At 45.7% G+C, this 18,105-nt stretch overlaps 1 protein-coding gene across 1 annotated transcript in view; it reads left to right on the forward strand.

The window, feature by feature from the left end:
• The window catches only part of adcy5 (adenylate cyclase 5), a 156,590-nt gene extending 140,340 nt beyond the window's left edge, over nucleotides 1-16,250 (forward strand). Inside the window, exons 12-21 of the mRNA XM_029702381.1 lie at nucleotides 4,924-5,011; nucleotides 11,237-11,353; nucleotides 11,633-11,791; nucleotides 12,052-12,227; nucleotides 12,709-12,729; nucleotides 13,008-13,140; nucleotides 13,214-13,477; nucleotides 14,510-14,714; nucleotides 14,940-15,064; nucleotides 15,370-16,250. Of these exons, the coding sequence (XP_029558241.1) occupies nucleotides 4,924-5,011; nucleotides 11,237-11,353; nucleotides 11,633-11,791; nucleotides 12,052-12,227; nucleotides 12,709-12,729; nucleotides 13,008-13,140; nucleotides 13,214-13,477; nucleotides 14,510-14,714; nucleotides 14,940-15,064; nucleotides 15,370-15,498 (1,417 nt within the window). The 3' untranslated portion in view covers nucleotides 15,499-16,250. The remainder of the gene's footprint in view (nucleotides 1-4,923; nucleotides 5,012-11,236; nucleotides 11,354-11,632; nucleotides 11,792-12,051; nucleotides 12,228-12,708; nucleotides 12,730-13,007; nucleotides 13,141-13,213; nucleotides 13,478-14,509; nucleotides 14,715-14,939; nucleotides 15,065-15,369) is intronic.
• The last annotated feature ends 1,855 nt before the right edge of the window (nucleotides 16,251-18,105 follow it).

Raw genomic sequence — 18,105 nt, forward strand, 5'->3', positions numbered from 1 at the left:
ACCCGCTGCCTCTCATCGCCAGTGCGATCGAGTCAACGCACAGGGCGCGCTTCTTCACAAAATTGGATCTCAGGAGCCCTTACAACCTGGTGGGTATCCGGGAGCGGGACGAGTGGAAGACGGCATTTAGTACCACCTCAGGGCACTATGAGTACCTCGTCATGCCGTATGGGTTGATGAATGCTCCATCCGTCTTCCAGGCCTTTGCCGACGAGATTTTCCGGGACCTACACGGGCAGGGTTTAGTGGGGTATATCGACGACATTCTGATATACTCCACTATACGCGCCGAGCATGTGTACCTGGTGCGCAGGGTGCTTGGTCGACTGTTGGAGCATGACCTGTACTTCAAGGCTGAGAAATGTCTGTTTTTACAACAGTCCGTCTCCTTCCTAGGGTACCGCATTTCCACTTCAGGGTTGGAGATGGAGAGTGACCGCATTTCAGCCGTGCGCAATTGGCCGACTCCCACCACGGTAAAGGAAGTGCAGCGGTTTCTAGGGTTTGCCAACTACTACCAGAGGTTTATCCGGGGTTTTGGTCAGGTAGCGGCTCCCATTACCTCACTGCTGAAGGGGGTGACCGGTGCGGCTGCAGTAGTTGGCTGAGGCGAACAGGGCTTTTGGTCACCTGAAGGCTCTGTTTACCTCGGCTCCCGTGCTGGCTCATCCGGATCCCTCTTTGGCGTTCATAGTGGAGGTGGACGCATCCGAGGCTGGGATAGGAGCCGTGCTCTCTCAGCGCTCAGGCACGCCACCAAAGCTCCGCCCCTGTGCTTTCTTTTTGAAGAAGCTCAGCCCGGCGGAGTGAAACTATGATGTGCGGGACCGGGAGCTGTTGGCTGTTGTCAAGGCTCTGATGGCGTGGAGACATTGGCTTGAGGGGGATAAACACCCTTTTCTCATCTGTACTGACCACCGCAATCTGGAGTACATCCGGGCGGCGAGGAGACTGAACCCTCACCAGGCAAGGTGGGCCATGTTCTTTACCCGTTTTGTTTTCACTCTGTCCTACAGACCAGGTTCCCAGAACGCTAAAGCAGACGCACTGTCCCGGATGTATGACACAGAGGAGCGGTTCATGGATCACACTCCCATACTTCCGGCCTCTTGCCTGGTGGCACCGGTGGTGTGGGAGCTGGACGCGAACATCGAGCAGGGGTTACGCACAGAGCACACTCCTCCCCAGTGTCCAGCTGGGCGCCTGTACGTTCCGTCTGCTGTCCGTGACCGTTTGATCAATTGGGCCCACATGTCACCCTCCTCTGGACATCCTGGCATTGGTCAGATGGTGCGTTGCCTTAGTGGGAAGTACTGGTGGTCCACCTTGGCCAAGGATGTGAGGGTTTATGTTTCCTCCTGCTCGGTGTGCGCCCAGTGCAAGGCTCCCAGGCACCTGCCCAGAGGGAAGTTACAACCCCTACCCGTTCCACAACGGCCGTGGTCGCACCTGTCGGTGGACTTCCTGACGCATCTTCCTCCCTCACAGGGCAACACCACGATCCTGGTCGTTGTGGATCGGTTTTCTAAGTCCTGCCGTCTCCTCCCTTTGCCCTGTCTTCCTACGACCCTACAGACTGCGAAGGCCCTGTTCACTCACGTTTTACGGCACTACGGGGTGCCTGAGGACATAGTCTCTGTCCAGGGTCCCCAGTTCACGTCCAGGGTCTGGAGAGCGTTCATGGAGCGTCTGGGGGTCTCGGTCAGCCTCACCTCAGGTTTTCATCCCGAGAGTAACGGGCAGGTGGAGAGAGTAAACCAGGATGTGGGTAGGTTTCTGCGGTCATATTGCCAGGACCGGCCGGGGGAGTGGGCGGCGTTCATCCCCTGGGCAGAGATGGCCCAAAACCCACTCTGCCACTCCTCCACTAACCTCTCTCCCTTCCAGTGTGTACTGGGGTATCAGCTGGTTCTAACACCTTGGCATCAGAGCCAGATGGAAGCTCCTGCGGTGGACGAATGGTTTAAGCGCTCGGAGGAGACCTGGGACGCCGCCCATGTGCACCTGCAACGGGCCGTGAGGCGGCAGAAGGCGAGCGCCAACCGCCACCGCAGTGAGGCCCCGGTCTTCGCACCGGGGGACCGGGTCTGGCTCTCGACCCTCCACCTGCCCCTCCACCTGCCCTGCCGGAAGCTGGGTCCGCGGTTTGTGGGGCCATTCAAAGTACTGAGGAGACTGAATGAGGTACGCTACAGGTTACAGCTTCCTGGTCGGTGTCGTCAAGGGGGGGGGGTACTGTCACGACTTCCGCCGAAGTCGGTCACTCTCCTTGTTCGGGCGGCGTTTGGCGGTCGACGTCACCAGCCTTCTAGCCATCGCCGATTCACTTTTCTTTTTCCATTTGTTTTGTCTTTGTCTTACACACCTGGTTTCAATTCCCCAATTACTTGTTCATTATTTAACCCTCTGTTCCCCCATGTTTGTTTGTGAGTAATTGTTTATTGTATTGCGGTCTGTATTTGTGGCCTTGTATTTATACGACGTGTATTGTTATATTGTTGAGTAAAATTGCTTTCATTACTCATATCTGCTGTCCTGCACCTGACTCATCTCACCAGCTACACACAGACACATTACAATAAGGGAGAAGCAAAAACCCACAGACACTTGGCCCTCCGTGGAATGAGTTTGACACATGCTCAAATCTAATCAAATGTATAACTTCACCAAATCAATGCAAACTGGTATTGTTCCTAAAGATTTAAAAATTGCCAAAGTTATCCCCTTCTATAAATCTGGGGATCCAAAATCTTTTACAAATTATCGCCCATTATCTGTACTACTATGTTTTTCAAAAATCTTTGTGAAATTGGTGTATGAAAGAATGTTGAAACATTTAAACAAACACTGTATTCTATATGAGCACCAACAAGGATAAAAATGTATTGCTCTTTTACAACTTTTGTATAAAATCTTTACAGCCCTGAATAACAATGAATACGCTCTTGGCATCTTTCTGGATTCATCCAAAGCGTTTGACATGGTTGATCATGAAATATAACTTGCTAAATTGCAGTATTACAGTTTTCATAATTATAGATGTAAATGGCTGTATAATTATGTTAATGATAGAGAACAATTTGTATATGCAAATAAGTTGTGTACCTACCAGGGCCAAGATATGCTATGACGTTCCACAGGGTTCGATCCTTGGACCTTTGTTGTTTCTAGTCTATATGAATGACCTTGCTGCTGTGTCTTCTACCGTACTTCCCATTCTTTTTGCTGATGATACCAACTTGATTTTATCACACACCACTTTCGATTCACTAATAAATGATGCCAACAAAGGCATGGCCACGTTTTCTGAATGGTTTAAGATAAGGAAATTATCTTTAAATGTAAAACAATTGGACTTCATTGTACTCACTGGTAAGAATAAGAAATATTGTAAAAAAAAAAGAAGGAAAAAGGAGGAAAAAAGAGCCATAATCTCAATTGGTCAGAATGAAATGGACCAGGTTTCATTCACTGCATTCCTAGGTGTCCTAGTTGATGAAAAGTTGTCCTGGAAAAATCACATTCACTTTGTCTGCAGCAAAGTGGTGAGGTCTGTTGGTGTCATCAGAAAGATAAATGGTTTGGTTCATCAGGCTTGTTTCCTAGCCCAATGACGCGTTGCATTGTGCCTAAGAACAGACCTTAGCCGTGGTATATTGGCCATATACCACATACCCTTGAGGTGCCTTATTGCTTTTATAAACTGATTACCAACATAATTAGAGCAGTAAAAATAAATGCTTTGTCAAACTCGTGGTATACGGTCTGATATACCACGGCTGTCAGCCAATCAGCATTCAGGGCTCGAACCCCCCAGTTTATAATACAGCTTCATTTACCCATATCTCATTTACTGCAATATTGTCTGGCCAGTACATATGCTTCCTACCTACACAAATTACTCAACACACAAAATATATTCGCAAGACTAGCCACCTCCTCTAACTACTTGGCTCCATCTGCCCCATGTTTGAGAAACTCAATATATTGTCTATCTACAACATGAATACACTCAATGATGCACCTTCATCGACAGATACTCATACCTTTCAGACAGCCTACCTAAACACTTCAAATCAATGGATTCAAAAGATTATACCAGGTTAATTCCATAATCCATGCATACAACACAAGACACTGGCATAACCTTCACCCTCCCCACTGTCGCACCTCACATAGTTAATTCTCTAGTAGATACAGAGGTTCCATGCTCTGGAATTCCTATCTTCACATTGCCAAAATATCATTATTCCGCAATAACTTCAAACATAGACTAGAGGTCAGCCTGATGAACCAAACTACCTAGTCATCCCCTCCATGTAACCTAAAGCTCTCACACACACACACACTCTCTCTCTTTGTTTAACTTATTGAACAAACTTTTTTTTTGTACATATTTGTATATTGGTTTTGTGGTGTGGTTTTAATATAAGCCCTTTTTGGCTTCCAACCTCACCTGCACACCATTTTTACCTGGTTTTTATCTGCACTGTTTTGTCTTTCACTTGTTTTCTTTGGTGCAATTTTTTTGTTGTATATGATTCACAACTTGGAGCCCTAGCTCTTTTTGGACTGAGGACGGGGCTTTGGGACTGAGGGCAGGGCTTTGGGGATGAGTTGAGGAGACAAATAGGATCTAGATGAGGCTGGTACCTGAGACAGGGGACCCAGGAGAGGCAGTCCAAGACAGGCCCAGACGTTCCGTCACCACTGTTCCTCTCCTCTACCAGGGGGCCTGCTGGCTGTTTGTTCATTCTCAAGGATGCCCCTCAAGGGTGTCCCTCCTTCCCATATATTTCTCTCACTCCCTTTCTTTCTCCTTATGAATATTTTCTTTAACATTCCCTTTTACTTATCCCCTCTTCCTCAATCCTTTTCTCTCACTAAGATATATTTACTGGTATTACTTCTCTCTCTCCTCAGCTCCATTCTGATGATTGGGTTCTACACCACCTGTCTGATCATCCTGGTGGCTGTCATGTTTGTCTCAGCAGTCTACTCCTGCATTGGGGTGAGTAACCGTGGATTGATGGCAGCATTCGCGCAAAACTGAAAGTACGTACCTCCACATTTAACCATGGCAAGGCGACTGGAAACATGGCCGAATACAAACAGTGTAGTTATTCCCTCTGTAAGGAAATCAAACAAGCAAAGCATCAGTATAGAGACAAAGTGGAGTTGCTATTCAACAGCTCAGACACGAGACGTATGTGGCAGGGTCTACAGGCAATCATTGCAAAAAGAAAACCAGGCCCGTCGTGGACATCGACGTCTTGCTCCCAAACAAATTAAACAACTTTTTTGCTCGCTTTGAGGACAATACCGTGCCACCAACACGGCCCGCTACCAAAGACTGTGGGCTCTCCTTCTCCGTGGCTGACGTGAGTAAAACATTTAAACGTGTTAATCCTCGCAAGGCTGCCGGCCCAGACGGCATCCTTAGCCACGTCCTCAGAGCATGCACAGACCAGCTGGTTGGTGTGTTTACGGACATATTCAATCAATCCCTATCCCAGTCTGTTGTCCGCACATGCTTCAAGATGGCCACCATTGTTCCTGTTCCCAGGATAGTTAAGGTAACTGAACGAAATGACTATCGCCCCGTAGCACTCACTTCTGTCATCATGAAGTGCTTTGAGAGACTAGTCAAGGATCATATCACCTCCACCCTACCTGACACCCTAGACCCACTCCAATTTGCTTACCGTCCCAATAGATCCACAGACGATGCAATCGCCATCACACTGTACACTGCCCTATCCCATCTGGATAAGAGGAATACCTATGTAAGAATGCTGTTAATTGACTATAGCTCAGCATTCCACACCATAGTACCCTCCAAGCTCATCATTAAGCTTGAGACCCTGGGTCTCGAACCTGCCCAGTGCAACTGGGTCCTGGACTTCCTGACGGGGCACCCCCCGGTGGTGAAGGTAGCAAACAACATCTCCACTTCGCTGTACCTCAACACTGCGGCCCCACAAGCCCCCTCCTGTACTCCCTGTTCACCCACGACTGCGTGGCCATGCACACCTCCAACTCAATCATCAAGTTTGCAGACGACACTACAGTGGTAGGCTTGATTACCAACAACGACGAGACGGCCTACAGGGAGGAGGTGAGGGCCCTCAGAGAGTTTGGTGTCAGGAAAATAACCTCTCACTCAATGTCAGCAAAACAAAAGTGATGATCATGGACTTCAGGAAACAGCAAAGGGAACACCCCCCCCCCCCATCCACGGGACAGTAGTAGAGAAGTTGGAAAGTTTTAAGTTCCTCGGTGTACATATCACCGACAAACTGAAATGGTCCACTCACACAGACAGTGTGGTGAAGAAGGCGCAACAGCGCCTCTTCAACCTCAGGAGGCTGAAAAAGTGTGCCTTGTCACCGAAAACCCTCACTAACCTTTACAGGGGCACAATTGAGAGCATCCTGTCAGGCTGAATCACCACCTGGTATGGCAACTGCACCACCCACAACCGCAGGGCTCTCCAGAGGGTGGTGCCGTCTGCCCAACGCATCACCGGGGGCAAACTACCTGCCCTACCTGCCCTCCAGGACACCTACAACACCCGTCACAGGAAGGCAAAAAAGATCATCAAGGACAATAACCACCCGAGCCACTGCCTGTTCACCCCGCTTCCATCCAGAAGGCGAGGTCAGTACAGGTGCATCAAAGCTGGGACAGATAGAAGCTATTTTTCAATCTCAAGGCCATAAGATTGTTAAACAGCCACCACTAGCACAGAGAGGCGGCTGCCTACTGTCACAGGCCGGCTCATAGCCTGTGGCAAAAATGAGGGGACATGAACAACAGGTATAGGCCAATCAAAAGGTTCTTTATTGTAAACAAAAAACAATTAATTTTAAACAAAGAAAAAGGAATGAGGTGTGGAAATGTCATAATGTAGGGTGTAGGTAAAGTGCATGGATGCATGAATCTGTGTGTGGGAACATGACTGAATGGAAACTAAATAAACCTACAAAGGAACAAACAAAAGAGGATCATACCTGGAGGAGCAGGGAGAGAGAGAGTGGTTAGTGAAGCAGCAGGTTTAAATACCCTGAGCCCAGGTGGCTCCAATCACTAACGACCCTCCTCTGCCTGCAGGAGGAACCGCCCTTGCACTGCAGAGGAGGGGCCGTGACAGAGACGGCCCCTACAGACTTGATAGTATTGGCCACTTTAATAAATGGATCACTAGCCACTTTAATAATGCCACTTTAATAATGTTTACATATCTCGCATCACTCATCTCATATGTACAGTTGAAGTCGGAAGTTTACATCCACTTAGGTTGGAGTCATTAACTCATTTTTCAACCACTCCACAAATTTCTTGTTAACAAACTATAGTTTTGGCAAGTCGGTTAGGACACCCCAATGGTGGAACAATCTCCCTCACGATGCCAGGACAGCGGAGTCAATCACCACCTTCCGGAGACACCTGAAACCCCACCTCTTTAAGGAATACCTGGGATAGGATAAAGTAATCCTTCTAACCCCCCCCCCCTTTAAAATGATTTAGATGCACTATTGTAAAGTGGTTGTTCTACTGGATATTATAGGTGAATGCACCAATTTGTAAGTCGCTCTGGATAAGAGCGTCTGCTAAATGACTTAAATGTAAATGTAAATCTACTTTGTGCATGACACAAGTAATTTTTCCAAAAATTGTTTACAGACAGATTATTTCACTTATAATTCACTGTATCACAATTCCAGTGGGTCAGAAGTTTACATACACTAAGTTGATTGTGCCTTTAAACAGCTTGGAAAATTCCAGAAAATTATGTCATGCTTTAGATGCTTCTGTTAGGTTAATTGACATAATTTGAGACAATTGGAGGTATACCTGTGGATGTATTTCAAGGCCTACCTTCAAACTCAGTGCCTCTTTGCTTGACATCATGGGAAAATCAAAAGAAATCAGCCAAGACCTCAGAAGAAAAATTGTAGATCTCCACAAGTCTGGTTCATCCTTTCCAAACACCTGAAGGTACCATGTTCATCTGTACAAACAATAGTATGCAAGTATAAACACCATGGGACCACACAGCCGTCATACCACTTATGAAAGAGACGCGTTCTGTCTCCTAGAGATGAACGTACTTTAGTGCGAAAAGTGCAAATCAATCCCAGAACAACAGCAAAGGACCTTGTGAAGATGCTGGGGGAAACAGGTACAAAAGTATATATATCCACAGTAAAACGAGTCCTATATCGACATAACCTGAAAGGCCGCTCAGCAAGGAAGAAGCCACTGCTTCAAAACCGGCATAAAAAAGCCAGACTTCGGTTTGCAACTGCACATTGGAACAAAGATTGTACTTTGTTGAGAAATGTCCTCTGGTCTGATGAACAAAAATACAACTGTTTGGTCATAATGACCATCGTTCTGTTTGGAGGAAAAAAGGGGATGCTTGCAAGCCGAAGAACACCATCCCAACCATGAAGCATGGGGGTGGCAGCATCATGTTGTGGGGGTGCTTTGCTGCAGGAGGGACTGGTGCACTTCACAAAATAGATGGCATCATGAGGAAGGGCAATTATGTGGATATATTGAAGCAACATCTCAAGACATCAGTCAGGAAGTTAAAACTTGGTCGCAAATGGGTCTTCTAAATGGACAATGACCCCAAGCATATTTCCAAAGTTGTGGCAAAATGGCTTAAGAACAACAAAGTCAAGATATTGGAGTGGCCAACACTAAGCCCTGACCTCAATCCTATAGACCATTTGTGGGCAGAACTGAAAAAGCATGTGCGAGCAAGGAGGCCTACAAACCTGACTCAGTTACACCAGCTCTGTCAGGAGGAATGGGCCAAAATTCACCCAACTTATTGTGGGAAGCTTGTGGAAGGCTCCCCAAAACATTTGACCCAAGTTAAACAATTTAAAGGCAATGCTACCAAATACTGATTGAGTGTATGTAAACTTCTGACCCACTGGGAATGTGGTGAAAGAAATAAAAGCTGAAATAAATCATTCTCTCTACTATTATTCTGACATTTCACATTCTTAAAATAAAGTGGTGATCCTAACTGACTTAAGACAGAGAATTTTTACTTGGATTAAATGTCAGGAGTTGTGAAAAACTGAGTTTAAATGTATTTGGCTAAGGTGTATGTAAACTTCCGACTTCAACTGTATATAACATATACTGTATCTTTCACTATCTATTGCATCTTAGCCGCTCTGTCACGGCTCATCCATATATTTTATACTTATATATTCTTATCCCATTCCTTTACTAGATTGTGTGTATTAGGTTTTGTTGTGGAATTTGTTAGATATTAGGTTTTGATGTGGAATTGTTAGATATTACCTGTTAGATACTGCTGCACTGTTGGCTCTAGAAGCATAAGCATTTCGCTACACTCGCAATAACATCTGCTAACCATGTGTAAGTTATCAATAAAATTTTATTTGATTTGAGTACTTATGTTTTCCAGGGAATGTGTTTGTGTTCCCGAAGCCTATGCATACCATGACATCAATGTCCATACCACAATGGGCAACAGCACTGCCCATCCATCCATCCATCCATCCATCCATCCATCCATCCATCCATCCATCCATCCATCCAATACCCACATAGCTCTATCCCTTAGCCTGACGCGTCTCTGTGGCTGTCTAGGAATGTTGTATCATGCAGTATACATTTACAATATAGTCGGTGCTCTTATCCAGAGCAACTGACAGGCGCCGACAAGTGCCTTGCTCAACAGCACGTCAACATATTTTTCACCTAGTTGGCTCAGGGATTCAAACCAGCGACCTTTCACTTACTGGCCCCATACTCTTAACCTCTGGGCTACCTGGTGCCCCTATAACATGTCTGGTTTCACAGCATGACAGGGTAGAACACACAGCAGGTAAACCTGCGAGGTGGATGGTATTGATTTTTCCGTCCCTGAGAGCAGCAGTCCCCTGTAGAGACAGAGTCAGATTGCTCAGTGAGGTATCTAGAAAGGAACTGGCATGTAATTGGGCGAAAGATTAACATGGATGTAAACTCACATTAGGGGTGTTACTGTTTGTCAGTTGGGGACATTTGTGATCGACGGCAGCGATCTGATGATGTTATAGCTGTTGTTGTTGTTCCTGGAGGGCCCTCTGGGTATTTCATTTCCTGCTGTCTCCTCATTGGGAGATGGCCGGCTTGGGGGGAATGAAATAGGCCCCAAAATCATATTGGAAACAAGAAGAAGAAGAGGCACTTGATCTTCTGTAGTTGAGGGATTTGTGATGAATATTGTCATTGTAAGCTTTGGAAAAGGGAGGGGTTGAGAATTCCAAAGAGGATTCTTTGTAACTCCCCAGGTCAAATGCGATCCACCAAATCAGTGCGTTTTGCATCCCTTTAATATTTTAAGGAGAAATTGTGCACCAATATTGAATTTTAAAAGCCTGTTATATAGACCACATGAAAAATTTTATAAATCTGATTTTTAATAATGAAAAGACTTACTAAAGTGCCAAAATTCAGCATTTTGACATGTCCCTCTGTACATCCTCTGTGATGTCTATGATTTTAACCCACTAAACCCCAAACATTTCTCCAAGTTTCATTGTAAAGCCCTAGTTATTTGGTTGCTTTGACAGTCATTTCTGAAGATTATTATTTTTCATGTGATTAGTGATTTCATTTTAAGAAAGAAAAAAAACTGTCCTTCATTTGAAGGCCAACCCTGTTACGTGAACAGAACTCTCATTTTAATATGTGAAACTATTCATTTTTAAATACCTTTTTCAAAAGAAACATTGAACATCTAAAAGAAAAATCCTAGTGAGGTGAGCTGGTTCTACTCTTTTTGGCCATTTTTTTTTTACATCAACATTGTTACTTTATTTGGCACTTAATAGGCACCTACTATAGCCATTTTTATTAAGTTGAACATGTGCTCTTCATTATCATTTTTTTCTTCCCCAAGTCACACTACTCAAAAGGAACCTAACTGGTGGATCTACCAGTCTAGACTACCATTATGAAACAAGTCAAATCACATTGTTTACATGTCGAAAATGCTGCATGCTTGATCCTGGCATTGCAAGGAGTCTGGTTTTGTGGGAAAGGGGTAGGTATCACTTCTACCAGCATGTGTCAAATGGCACCCATAGTCATAGCTGGGATTGTTGGCTGTAGGATACAAACATAATGCTCTCTAGTAACCCAAAATTACTTGAGACTGACCTACTAACCATACCCCCCCCCCCTCCCCTGGGGACAGTTTTTCCCGGTGCCTCTACAGACTCTGTCCAAGATGATAGTCCAGTCCAGACTCAACAGCACCCTGGTGGGAGTCTTCACCATCCTCCTGGTCTTTCTCTCTGCCTTCATCAACATCGTAAGTCCCTGAGCCTCCACTCCAAATGGTTGCACAGATCATTTGAAGGGGTAAACCCTCAAAGCTTACATTAATGACTTTCTGACATCTGTGGTCATCCTATGTAAAGTCTCCAGGGTTGTGTTCATTAGGGCACTTCGTAGCAGAACGTTTTGCAACGGAAAACAAAAAGTATTTATTATTGGACAGAAGTTCAGACATTTTGTGCCTACTAAACACTACCCAATTTTCATTCATAATTATGTGAACCCCCTTTGACCTCTGTCCTCTGCCCCCTAGTTCACCTGCAGTACTGGAGACCTGAGGGAGTGTCTGAGCTGGGAACTGAACATCAGTCGCAGCAGTGTGAACGCCTGCCATGCACGCAGCCTCAACTACACCCTCGAATCACTGGACGGCTTCTGTGGCAGCCCCTCACCCAACTGCAACTTCCCTGAGGTGTGTGTGTGTGTGTAAAAAAAACATAAAAATATAAATAGAAGAAGCTAGGCTTGAGCAGTCATTCTCACTGTACTGATTATATGCCAGAAGTGGCCAATACATTTCACAATGGTAATGCTAAAACATTTGCAAATGTTTGACATCTCTCTCTCTCTTTCTGTCTCCCTCGCCCCTCCCCCTTCTCTCCCTCCCTGTCCCCCTCCACCCACCCTCTCTCTCTCTCTCTCTTTCTCCAACCTCCCTCTCTCACGCTGTAGTACTTCTCTTCCTGTGTGTTGTTGACCCTGCTGGCCAGCTCAGTTTTCCTACAGGTCAGCAGTATAGGTAAACTCTTACTCATGCTCTTCATCGAGATCTTCTACATCCTCATCATGGAGGTGCCAGAGGTCAACCTGTTCGACAACGTAGACCTGCTGGTCATGGCCAATGCTATGTGAGTAGTTTCGAACACCCATTAACATGCAGGTACAGCAAGGTACAAAACATAAAGTCATGAAAGAAAAAAATATAACCGATGAGTCAAGAGTATTTTATGCTAATGTTCTTCAGAGCGAAGCAGTAACGTGCCGGATGTCTCACGTTTGTTTACTGATGTACACCTAGCTTTAGATATGATGGACGAGAACAACTCTGGCTTGTGTAAATTGCCCAGTAGATAAATGTTAGATTGAGGTGAAAGGTATTGATGGGTGGACTGATGCTTTGCTCTAACCCATGCTATTTATTCACGACAAGCAGCAGACTTAAATGAAAACCTGTCCTGAGTTTAGTGGTGCGTTTACTTCATGTAATGGATGACTGTTGGATAGGTCAGGTCAGGTCCTGTCCTGTCTACGGTTATCCGTCTTCAGATGGAGTGGAGGGTTCAGTTGCCTCTCTCCCTAAAATGTTCTTTCTTTGTTTTCTCTTCACAGTGAGCACATAAATGGAACAAGGTGAGATTTATGTAGCTTAACACTATTAAACCAATGGAAACAAATTGAAACGCACAAATTGATTGAGATCAATTGTATCCAATATACTGTAGCTTCAATGCGTCCTGTAGATCTTCCTGGCACTTCATATGCCTCAGGTAGTTCGATAACATTGATAAACAGTGTTGTGACCTTGTATATTGTTTAGTAATGGTATGTAGTATCTAGCGTTATTGAATAACATAGATTAAAGAGTGCGGTGGCCTCAGGCCTGTAGTTGATCTTTGGTATCTGTCCAGCTGTGTGATGGACTCTAAGGTCCCTCTGAAGATCATGACTCCCGTGGTCATCACTGTCTTCGTCTTGGCTTTGTATCTACACGCCCAGCAGGTGGAGTCCACAGCCAGACTCGACTTTCTCTGGAAACTACAGGTAGGTGTGTGTGTGTGTGTGTGCCATCCAAGGTCATTGATACCTCCTTGACCCCCTCCCTCTCTCCCTCCAGGCCACAGAAGAAAAGGAGGAGATGGAGGAGCTACAGGCTTACAACCGTCGCCTCCTCCACAACATCCTCCCCAAAGATGTGGCTGCTCACTTCCTGGCGCGAGAGCGTCGGAACGACGAGCTCTATTACCAGTCCTGTGAGTGTGTGGCCGTCATGTTCGCCTCCATCTCCAACTTCTCTGAGTTCTACATAGAGCTGGAGGCCAACAACGAGGGAGTGGAGTGTCTCAGGCTGCTCAACGAGATCATTGCAGACTTTGACGAGGTGAGGAGGGAGTGGGGAGAGAGAGGTATGAGAATGGGGGAGGAGAGAAAGAGATGAGAATGGGAGGAGAGGGGGATGGGGAAGGAGGAGAGGGGTATGAGGATGGGGGAGGAGGATAGAGGTATGAGGATGGGGAGGAGGATAGAGGTATGAGGATAGAGGTATGAGGATGGGGAGGAGGATAGAGGTATGAGGAGGAGGATAGAGGTATGAGGATGGGGAGGAGGATAGAGGTATGAGGATGGGGAGGAGGATAGAGGTATGAGGAGGAGGATAGAGGTATGAGGATGGGGAGGAGGATAGAGGTATGAGGATGGGGAGGAGGATAGAGGTATGAGGAGGAGGATAGAGGTATGAGGAGGAGAATAGCTGTATGAGGATGGGGAGGAGGATAGAGGTATGAGGAGGAGGATAGAGGTATGAGGATGGGGAGGAGGATAGAGGTATGAGGATGAGGAGGAGAATAGATGTATGAGGATGGGGAGGAGGATAGAGGTATGAGGAGGAGGATAGAGGTATGAGGATGAGGAGGAGGATAGAGGTATGAGGATGGGGAGGAGGATAGAGGTATGAGGAGGAGGATAGAGGTATGAGGATGAGGAGGAGAATAGATGTATGAGGATGAGGAGGAGAATAGATGTATGAGGATGAGGAGGAGAATAGATGTATGAGGAGGATGAGGAGGAGGATAGATGTATGAGGATGGGGAGTAGAGTTGTGAGGATGGGGAGGAGAGATGAAGAGAGGGAGTGGAGTGTCCACCTGCTCATTGAGATTAATCACAGAATTTGACAAGGTGAGAGGGGCCTTTATCGCTCTCTGTGTGTGTGTGTGTGTGTGTGTGTGTGTGTGTTTACGCTGACCATATTTTCTGTCACCTTACTCCTAATATAACTACAGTATTGGTAATAGAGACTATTATTGGACCCTGTTATGTTGAAATAGAGCTAACAATCTCAATGCTATTAACCCAAGTAAACTAACTAGTAAATGTCTTTCTCTCACTTCTGTATTGTCCTCCTCTCCCCCCAGATCATCAGTGAGGACCAGTTCCGCCAGCTGGAGAAGATAAAGACCATCGGCAGTACCTACATGGCAGCTTCTGGCCTCAACGACTCCACCTACGACAAAGAAGGCCGCTCACACATCAGAGCCCTGGCAGACTACGCCATGAGACTCATGGATCAGATGAAGTACATCAACGAACACTCCTTCAATAACTTCAAGATGAAGATCGGTAAAGCTGCCTATGGGAAAGATCATTTTGTTGCTTTGTTCATTTTGATGTGAATTCATGAGAAGAACGATATCCTTAAGCAGTAGTGCCTCACAAAATCTATAAGTCATGGAAAAAATGTCACCGCACCAGGAAAAACTCTGCTGACCGATAAAAAATTTATATTGAACATACTGTATATATTGTTAAAAACATGCTGAACTATATCCCTGTCCACCGGTACAGGTCTGAACATGGGTCCAGTGGTGGCTGGGGTGATCGGGGCCAGGAAGCCCCAATATGATATCTGGGGGAATACAGTCAACGTGGCCAGCCGCATGGACAGCACTGGTGTACCTGAGCGGATCCAGGTAACTCAGACACAGCACAGAAGAAACTGATAACACACTAAGGATTTCTATTGTGACTTTATTATAACTATGACCTAAGGGTCAAAACATTGTCAATTAAGCACATGGAAGCATAACTTGCAGTGTGCACTCTTTTTTTAACCTTGTGTCGCTCTTTTAGAATATTATCATTGAATGAAATGGCAGGCAGTGTGCTTATGATCAAGATATGTGAACACTGCTATCCTCTGTGTGACTTTATGACTACTTACTTTCCCACTTTTCTTTTCCTCTCTCTCTCCTTCCTCTCTCCTTCCTCTCACCAGGTGACCTCAGACCTGTACAACGTGCTGAACTCCTATAACTACACACTAGAGTGCCGAGGCCTGGTCAAGGTGAAGGGTAAAGGAGAAATGCAGACCTACTTCCTCACTGGAGGACCTCCCAGAAGTTAACACTCAGGCTGTGTCCCAAATGGAAACCTATTCCCTGTAGAGTGCACTACTTTTGGCCAGGGACATAGGGCTTTGTTCAAAAGTAGTGCACTATATAGGAAATAGGGTGCCATTTCAGACACAGCCTATTCAGAAGCAGCCCCAGTAACAGACTGACACTGGTGCAGGAAAAGGCTGAGAGGAGAGGGGTGATTGGACTAAAAGGGGCTGACCCCCCCCAAGTCTTTGACGAGCAGGCTTATGGACCTATGTTAGCTTGGGGAACTGACTGCCCACCGCCAACACCCCTTTTCCTAGGTTTATCTCGTCCCTACCTGCAGAGGTCAGCCTCCGATTTGACCAGAGTGAAGGAGACCCCACCCAGCCTCCTCTCGGATTGGGGGAAAGAGACAGGGAGGAGCTTAGAGGGCCTGTGTTCGCTGAAGAGACCAAAGAATTCCCATCAGACTACAGCAGACATAGACACATTGTGACAGCAGCATTCTCTCACGGTCTTATTTCTATAGGTCATAGTGTGAGTTAAGGAACGGCTAAGAGCCAATCATCTCGCAGTACTGTAGATCTAAGTTTTTCTGAGGAAATCGATCCACTATGTGTGTCTTCATAGACATTCTGCTGAAAGATCCAAGTCGCTCTAAACAAAACCTACATGAAGACACTGAAACCCATATTTACAAGTAAAACATTCGGAAAGTATTCAGGCCCCTTCACTTTTTCCAAATTTTTCTAAAATGGATTAAATAAAAACATTTCCTCATCAGTCTACACACAATACCCCATAATGACAAAGCGAAACCAGGTTTTTAGAAATGTTAGCAACAAAAAAAATGGACATACCTTATTTACATAAGTATTCAGACCCTTGAGCTCAGGTAAATCCTGTTTCCATTGATCATCCTTGATGTTTCTACAACTTGATTGGAGTCCACCTGTGGTAAATCCAATTGATTGGACCTGATTTGGAAAGGTACACAGTTGACAGTGCATGTCAGAGCAAAACCCAAGCCATGAGGTTGAAGGAATTGTCCGTAGAACTCCAAGACAGGTTGTGTCAAGGCAGAGATCTGGGGAAGGGTACCAAAACATTTCTGCAGCATTGAAGGTCCCCAAGAACACTGTGGCCTCCATCATTCTTAAATGGAAGAAGTTTGGGACCACCAAGACTCTTCCAGGAGCTGGCTGCCCAGCCAAACTGAGCAATCGGGGTAGAAGGCCCTTGGTCAGGGAGGTGACCAAGAACCCGATGGTCACTCTGACAGAGCTCCAGAGTTCATCTGCGGAGATGAGAGAACCTTCCAGAAGGACAACCATCTCTGCAGAACTCCACCAATCAGGCCTTCATGGTAGAGTGGCCAAACAGAAAACACATGTCAAACTCCAAGCAGGCTGTCAAAAGGCACTTAAAGGACTCTCAGACCATGAGAAAAAATATCCTTTGGTCTGATGAAACCAAGATTGAACTCTTTGGCCTGAATGCCAAGCGTTATGCCTGGAGGAAACCAGGCACCGCTCATCACCTGGCCAATACCATCCCTACGGTGAAGCATGGTGGTGGCAGCATCATGCTGTGGCGATGTTTTTCAGCGGCAGCAACTGGGAGACTGTTCAGGATCGAGGGAAAGATGACCAGAGCAAAGTACAGAGAGATCCTTGATGAAAACCTGGTCCAGAGCACTCAGGACCTCAGACTGGTGCGAAGGTTCACCTTCCAACAGGACAACGACCTTAAGCACACAGCTAAGGAGTGGCTTTGGGACAAGTCTCTGAATGTCCTTGAGTGGCCCAGCCAGAGCACGGACTTGAATCTGATCAAACATCTCTGGAGACCTGAAAATAGCTGTGCAGCGACGTTCCCCATCCAACCTGACAGAGCTTGAGATGATCTGCTGAGAAAAATGGGAGAAACTCCCCAAATATAGGTGTGCCAAGTTTGTAGTATCATACCCAAGAGGACTTGAGGCTGTAATCGCTGCCAAAGGTGCTTCAACAAAGTGCTGAGTAAAAGGGTCGGAATACTTATGTAAATGTGATACTCCCATTTTCCCAAAAAATTTAATAAAACCTGCTTTTTGCTTTGTCCTAATGGCTTATTGTGTGTAGATTGATGAGGGGGAAAACTATTGAATCCAATTTTAGAATAAGGCTGTAGCATAACAAAATGTGGAAGAAGTGAAGGGGTCATGATACTTTCTGAATGCACTGTATATACAGTACCAGTTAAAAGTTTGTGCTTCATTTTTACTATTTTCTACATTTTACAATAATAGTGAAGACTTCAAAACTATGAAATAACACACATGGAATCATGTTGTAACCAAAAAATTGTTAAACAAATCAAAATATATTTTAGATTCTTCAAAGTAGCCACCCTTTGCCTTGATGACAACTTTGCACAGTCTTGGCATTCTCTCAACCACCTTCACGAGGAATCCTTTTCCAACAGCCTTGAAGGGGTTCCCACATATGCTGAGCACTTGTTGGCTGCTTTTCCTTCACTCTGCAGTCCAACTCATCCCAAACCATCTCAATTGGGTTGAGGTCGGGTGATTGTGGAGGTCAGATCATCTGATGCAGCACTCCATCACTCTCCTTCTTGGTAAAATAGCC

The sequence above is a fragment of the Salmo trutta genome, chromosome 20, assembly GCF_901001165.1.
Source record: "Salmo trutta chromosome 20, fSalTru1.1, whole genome shotgun sequence".
NCBI lineage: Eukaryota > Metazoa > Chordata > Actinopteri > Salmoniformes > Salmonidae > Salmo > Salmo trutta.